Source organism: Cebus imitator, unplaced genomic scaffold, assembly GCF_001604975.1.
Source record: "Cebus imitator isolate Cc_AM_T3 unplaced genomic scaffold, Cebus_imitator-1.0 Scaffold194, whole genome shotgun sequence".
NCBI lineage: Eukaryota > Metazoa > Chordata > Mammalia > Primates > Cebidae > Cebus > Cebus imitator.
Window position 1 is genome coordinate 879,653 of NW_016107509.1, and position 7,807 is coordinate 887,459.

The following is a 7,807-nucleotide window of genomic DNA, read 5'->3' on the forward strand; positions in this document are numbered from 1 at the left end:
ATGACATACCATTTACCTAGAAATCATAAGAAATCTACTAAAAAAGCTACCAACACTAGTAGTAGTAAATTTAACAAGGTGACAAGATATACAAGGTAAATACACCAAATGCAGTTTTTTCGGATCTTATTGTTTCAAAATCAGTTCTACAATTATATACTAGCTGTAAAGACATTTATTTTAAAATTCAATTTACAATAGCACTTCCAGAAAACAAAATGGAAAAAATATGTAACAAACGACATGTAAGACCTCTATACTAAAAATTTCAAAACATTATGAGAAAAACCAAAGAAGACATAAATGGCTGGAGAGATGTAACCTGTGCATAATGGATTGAAAGAATATTTTAAGATATCAATCTCCCAAAACTCCTTCCAATAGCATCAACAAATGACGCTAGAAAAACTGAAATCCATGTGGGAAAAAAACAAACTGACACTACATAACATAAATAAAAAATATTTATGGATTATAAATAAGCAAAAAAGCTAAAGCTATAAAACTTCTAGGGAAAAAAAATAGGAGGCCAAGCATGGTGGCTCACACCTATAATCCCAGCACTTTAGGAGGCTGAGGCAGGAGATCCACTAGAGCCCAGGAGTTTGAGACCAGCCTGGGCAACATAGTAAGACTGCATGTCTACAAAAAAAAAAAAAAACTTTAGCAAATTAGCTGGGTGGAGGTACACATCTATAATCTTAGCTGATTGGGAGACTACGGCAGCAGCATTGCTTGAGCCCTGGAGTTCGAGGCTGCAGTGAGCTACCATAGTGCCACTGCACTCCAGTCTGCGCAACACAGTGAGACCCTACCTATCTCTTAAAAAAAAAAAAATTAATAAAAACACCAAACATAGGAGAAATCACAATCTTGAGGTGTGCAAAAATTAGTATACCAGAAGCACTAAGAAAAAAATGATGAAAAGCCAAAAAGAAAATATTTCATAAACTGAATTTTACAAAGGAAGACATAGGGTGCCCTATAGAGACTTAAAATAATGCTCTACATCCTTGTCCTTCGGGAAAGCACCACATGAGATATTACACAGTAGAACAGCTAAAAACTACAAAGACTGACAATACCAAGTACTAGCAAGGATGAGGAAAAACTGGAACTCATACACTTTGGCTGTATGAGTGCAAAATGCCCAGCCACTTTGGAAAACAATGGCATTTTTCCTCCCAGAAAAAAGAAACATGTATATCCACAAGTGTATACAAATGTTCACCACAGCATTATGCCTAACACCCCCTAACTAAAAATAACCCAAATGACTTTAACAGATAAAAAAAAAAAAGCAAATTGTGGTATATTCACACACTGGAATACTGCAATAAAAAGAAAGTATCTACTGATACATTCAATAGCAGGAATAAATTACCAAAACACTAGTGGGGTCAAAGAAGCCAGGTACATCAAAGATCATGTTACATGAACCAATTAACATAAAAATCCAGAACAAGAAAAACCTATAGTATGCAAAAAGAGATATGCAATCGTTCAAACCCAAAGTGGAGGAGGAGAGAGGGAGACAGGGGACTGACTAGAAGAGGCTATGAAGAATGTTATGGGATAGTGGAAATACTTTGTATCTTAACTGACATGGTTAAACAGGCACATTAAACAGGCAAATAGCTGCTTTGATTAATTTTAGTACATACTTACTGATGAGCTATCAGATAACTCATGGTTTTTTTCATATTTCTGTTTCTTGCTCTTTTTTTTCTTCTCTTTCTTTGCTTTTTTTGAATGCTTGTCTTTTTTCTTCTTTTTCTTCACAGAGTGTTCCTGCAATCATTTTGAACAGGCAAGAAAAGAATTTATCTTTATCTTAATTTAAAAGGATGTATTTTGAAAGAAAAAATAAAATCACATTCTAAAATACTTTCAATCTTCGATGAAATAAGACAAAGAATATGTCTAGATAAATAAAATCTTTCAGGAAACCTTAGAACACCTCTACAATATACACAATATTAATAAATCATATAACTGACTTCTTACCAGAAAAATACTGGGAAAATTTTGGCTTTATTTGGATATCAATGTGACAAATATAATCAAATAAACACATATATACATAAACATGTATACATATGCATATATATACACATAAACACACAGACATATAATATCCTTCTATGGTCCCCCCAGAAATTTATACAAGTCTATTAGGTCATAAAAAATATAACAAGATAGCACAAACTAAAATTACAGGAAGAGGCTAGGGGAAGAAGCAGGGATAGGGAAGAAAGGGAAGATGTTGATCAAAAGGTACAAAGTTTGCATAACACTAGAAATAAGTTTTAGTGATATATTACTGGTGACCGTAGTTAACAATAATGTATTATCTATTTCAAAACCATTGAAGAATAGACTTTTAATGTTCTCATCACAAAAAAATAAGTTGGTGAGTTGATGGATATGTTCGTTAGCTTGACTGAATCTTTCTGTAATGTATACATAGATCAAACCATCATACTATACCCCATAAATTTATACAATTGTCAATTAAAAATAATTTTTTAAAAAATTATAGGAAAACAGGCTTGAGCCCTAAATAAAATAAAATAAAGACATAAAGCTTAAAATGCATAAATTTTTAGGCCTATAAGCTCACTACAGTGGGCCAGAAATTTGAAGCTAACTCTTCTACCAGCCAATTCAAATAACAAAATCTTTCCATGTCATAATGTCCAAAATATTACAATATCTTACTTCTGCCAAGGAGATAAAACTATTCAACAATGCCAATTATGTGATATTCATTCTGTAACTTATGAAAACATTCTATAAAATTATTCCTCCAATATCAGCTTGAATAAGCACCAAAAAAAAATCCTTACATCAAATAAACCTGTTAGCATTCACCTGTGAGAACTGTTCAATTCGCTCATTCACATCAGGTAGCATCCATGTGTCCTCACCCCGAAGTCGCTTAAGTTCTTTACGCCTTTCTTCTTTTTCAAAATTGGCTTTAGCCTACAATCAAAAAAAAAAAAAAAAAAAAAGAGAGAGAAAGAAAAACTGGCAATTGATCCAACTGTTTTTTCACAAAAAAAAGAAAAAAAAAAACCTATGTCATTTTTATATAAAAATATGCACTCATGAATGAATATCTACTCCTTGCCAGGAATTTGCTTCTCCAGTGTGGAAAACATTAAAAAAAAAAAAAAAACAAAATCTCTCCTGCATTTACAATCTCCAGTGATTTGATTCAGCAATCAGAGAAAATCGAGGAACAGAGTCCAGGCCCTCCTGTTTATCTAAGCTCCCTACCTCAACATGACTTGGAATCCCTTTTCCCTTCACCATTCCCATGGCTACTGCCTTAGACTTTTGCAACATTTAGACAGACATCCATGGCTTCAATATGCAATGCCTATACCCCAAAACTCAGCCCCCAAATGCTTCAGGAGGAATCATCTTTGCAGAAAGAAAAGATCATGCTGGTAATTTGTATTCACTCTTCAACAATGGTCAAATGAAGCAAGTTTTTTCTAGGAAATCGTTCCTGCCCTCTCTTTCTTTCCCTATAACTCCAAAGGTGAGTTTGGTCCTTTTCAAATTCTATGCCTATCTCTACTGTAAGATTTATCTCAGCTTACAAACCTTACTCCAAAAGCTGCTTAAAATACCAAAGAGAAAAGGATAAATCATATGATATATATATTATATATATGTAAACATTACTTTATATACATATTATATATATATATATATATATATATACACACATATTACATATGTTGAAATTAGGAAACAATGTCAACATTTTACCTATCCAAGACTAATCGCCCACTCTTCGCCTTTAAAATCTGGCTGTAGTCATTTTCTCCTGTGAGTCTCCTCTCTCTCTTCTCCGCTGGCTCCTTCTCATCTGCATTTAAACTGGTTTAAAACTCTTTCAACTTAAAAACTATCACTGAACTCTCCGTTGCTCTCCCAACTACAACTTTTCCCTTTTAATGCCACATTTCTTACATCTTGAATAGATTGTCAGATAATTCAGTAGCTTACTTTCTCCATTCTTTTTATGTTACCTCTATGTATCTGAAGTTTAGTGAGAAACAGAATGTTTCTCGATCTTTTGTGAGAGGCTAAATATGCTGGGATTCGTGTTAACTTTTGTTTGGATCATCATTTTGTTTGGATCGATAAGGGCTTACAGTAAGTCTGGAATTGATACCAATATAATCAGAAGAAGGAAAAGTCAAACTGAGTTTATTCAAATGTGACTTATATGTGTTCCAGAAACAGGAAAATGTCATTTCAGATACAGCAGTAGCAATGACTGAGGCTGACAGACGTGATGACAGAGTCACTGAAAGCCGCTGGGGATCTACAAAGTGTGCAGTGCGAGTGATAGAAATGTAAAGAATGGATAACTTAAAAGGTAAAGAAACTTGGAGAAAAACAGAAAGATCTCCGTGAAAAGAGAATGAGCAACTGAGACCTGCCAGAACATCTAAAACCGGAAGATTCAAAAGGCTTTACTGGCATTGCAAAGGAAGACCTCACCCAAATTAAGGTGAGATTCAGTACTGACGAGGTGAGGGGAAGGGGTGGGTGGGCTACCTTACGGGAACTGTCAACTCCTACAACGCGAAATAACTACAAAGGCCCCAAAACAGAGGTACCTGGCGCAACACCTCGGCTCTGGCATTCCGGGTCTGTTCTTTCCGCTCTTCGATACTCTTCGCACTTTCAAATCTACCACTAGCAGCCGCCATGCTTGTTGCCATCGTAAAGCTAGGAAGCCGTACGTAAAGTCTAGTTCACGACGGTCGTGATTTAATAAACAAACCAGGACTTCCGGACCCGGAGAAGTAGGAGCGCCGCTTTACCAGCAGAGCATGCGCACTTCTGAGGTCGCTTAGGGTTGGGATTACTGCCGCCCAGGTTTTAAAGACCTGAGAAGTGGTAGAAGGGTTAGTGCTTTCGGGTGTTTGGGTTCGATTGTGAGTAGGATTAATACCCGTATACATTTATTATACATTTTGCACTATATTAACAACTTTCTCACCAATTTCGTCTTAAAATCATCGGAGTAAGTTAGGAACTCCTGGAAGTTAACTTGGTACCTCTCAAAGTTTTCTGCCGAAGTACCCTTTGTCGCCAGAGCATCATCTCCCTGTGCTGGAGGAATGGGATGAAGGGAGGCTGCCAGAAAAGTAGTGGAAGCTGGCAAGGAAGGGCAGAATTGCTTCGAAGATTCAGTGTTTTGTTTTGGTGGTTTTTATTTAGCATATGAAACACTCTTGAATTTTGCATTGCACTTAACAATTTATCCGTGGTTTACTTCAGTTGTTAGAAGTTTACATTATTTTTTTCTCTGACCTCATTATTCACTCATCCATCCAAGCACTTTTCATTACAGTGGGCAGTTATTATTTATTTGTGCGGGGATTTCTTTCTTTTGATTTACGGATGTATCGCCCAAACATAAAACTTTTATGTTCATGAAGAATAAGACATTCTAAAGTGATGAAGTGCTTTGAGAATTTAAGACACTAAGCTTACATTTATAATTATAAAGAAAAAGGCCGGGGAATTAATTATAAACTAGATACGTTAAAGACACTAAAAATAAGTAACAATCGAAAGTTGAGGTAAATACTCTTTCTCTTCAGGTTTCATAAAATCTAATGCGTGTTTGCAAGAAGCTTTCCAAGAGTTTCTGCATTCACTACCATTCTATGACAGTCTAAATCTTGAGCACACAATGGTTACTGTTTGATATGCAATAGAAAGTATTCATTTTTAAAAAAATGTAATTTACTAATTGACCTTACAAGGTAATATTTAATCAACTGACTACATTGACTAATTTTTGTCATAACTAGCATTTATGTCTTTTCAGATTCTCTTGGAATTCAGAAGAGCATCCACTTCACTATTGTGCATCAATTCAATAAAAATAAAAAGTTATTATATTAGAAACGTGTGTGTTTTAATCAGTTCTGGCTGCTATAACAAAAATATCATAGACTGGATAGCTTATAATAAAAACAAGTATTTCTCACAGTTCTAGAGGCTGGAAAATCTAAGAACAAGGTGTTGGTCAATATGCTGTCTGGTGAGGGTGTGTCTTGGTTCCTAAAGTGCAATATTTTGGCTGTGTCTCAAATGGCAGAAAAGGGGAGAGATCTCCCTAGGACTTCTTTTATAGGAATTCATGAGGATGCTGCCCTCATGACCTAATCACTTCCCAAAGTCCCTACCTCCATATACCTGCACATTGGGAATTAGTTTCCAACACAAGAATTTTTGGGAAACAAGCATTCAGTCTAGAGCAATGTGCAAAGTGATATGAAGAAAACTTTAAAATCTCGCGTAGGCTCCCCAAAAGGACTACAACAAATGGAGAGGTATACCATTTGCTCAAAGAAAACAATATTATAAAAAATCATTTCTCTATAAATTAGTTTGTAAATACCATGCAATACAAATAAAATTACCTACAAAAATAATATGTTGGGGTTAGAGAGGGGAACTAGATATATTAATATAGAAAGAAAAAGCAGGTTTTTTTGGCTCGGTTTGCTATTTGGCCACACCTAATACAAATCTAGTCCCATGGCTTCATCAAATAAAGAGTAATATTAATAAGGAGCCTAAAGTAGCTGGTCCAGGTTTGATGTAGTTGCTGAAGGAACCAAATTGTTTCTCATTTTTTGCTTTGTTGCAGTCTATGTTGCAGTCTCTTTGTAGTCACAAGGAGGGTATCACATTGTTTCACATCTGTTCATGGCATCTGATAAACACAAGAATAAAGGGAAAGGACAAAGGGTAAAATGTGAATGCTTGCTAAGCTGGCCTCAGTTTTTATTAGAAAAATGATGGCTTGGCCAGGCGTGGTGTCTCATGCCTTTAATCCCAGCACTTTGGGAGGCCAAGGCGGGTGGATCATGAGGCCAAGAGATCAAGACCACCCTGGTCAACATGGTGAAACCCCGTCTCTCCTAAAAATACAAAAATTAGCTGGGCATGGTGGCGCACGCCTGTAGTCCCAGCGACTCGGGAGGCTGAGGCAGGAGAATTGCTTGAACCCAGGAGGCGGAAGTTGCGGTGAGCCGAGATCGCGCCATTGCACTCCAGCCTGGGTAACAAGGGCGAAACTCCGTCTCAAAAAAAGAAGAAAAGAAAAAGAAAAGTGATGGCTTTACCTGAAGCCTACTTCAGTTTTGTTTTGTTTTGTTTTGTTTTTTTCATTTAAATCTTGTGATTCAGAAATAGTTCACATGGTCACAACTACAAAAGTTTTCATGAAGATTTCAGGACGGTTGCATTATAGAATGTCACTCAACTTGGGTTTGTCAGAGGTTCTTTTGTGATTAAATTCAAGTTAGGCATCTTAAGCAGGACTCGCAGAAGTCAGGCTGTCTTACTGCATCCTGATTTCCATTTATTCCATTACTGGTGATGTTAACTCTGATCATTTAAATAAAGTGGCATCTGCCGAGCTTCTCTGCTGTAAAGTACCTCTTTTCCCTCTATAATTATTAATTATTCTGTGAAGTGGTTCTTTGAAACTATGTAAATTTTGTACCAGATTTTCAAGTTATTTATTTTTATATAATATGGACTCATAATTTCTCAGTGGATTCCTGTTTTTATTTAGTGAGATAAAAAATAGTTATCAGTATTTATTTTGATCCTCAAATTGGTGCAGGTTAGGCCAGTGAGAGCCCTTGCAAGTTGGTTTCTGTGTCCTTTAGACATGCACCCACATTCTTTTACCATTTTCTTACTTTCTGGTAGAAGATGATCCAGGCTCATCTTGTACTTTCTCTGTATAAGT

At 35.9% G+C, this 7,807-nt stretch overlaps 1 protein-coding gene across 5 annotated transcripts in view; it reads right to left on the minus strand.

Moving 5' to 3' along the window:
- Positions 1 to 4,816, minus strand: part of CWF19L2 (CWF19 like cell cycle control factor 2) — a 123,581-nt gene extending 118,765 nt beyond the window's left edge. For 2 of the 5 annotated variants that reach the window (XR_005203195.1, XM_037745200.1), the window contains exons 1-3: positions 4,644 to 4,814; positions 2,875 to 2,985; positions 1,669 to 1,791 (exon numbers count right to left, since the gene is read on the minus strand). Coding sequence is in view for 4 of the 5 variants with exons in the window: in XM_037745200.1 (XP_037601128.1) it covers positions 1,669 to 1,791; positions 2,875 to 2,985; positions 4,644 to 4,748 (339 nt within the window). In the remaining variant the exon portion in view is untranslated. Of the gene's footprint in view, positions 1 to 1,668; positions 1,792 to 2,874; positions 2,986 to 4,643 lie in introns of all 5 variants that reach the window. The other 3 variants (XM_017547046.2, XM_017547045.2, XM_017547044.2) reach the window with 3 other exon arrangements.
- Positions 4,817 to 7,807: the final 2,991 nt, after the last annotated feature.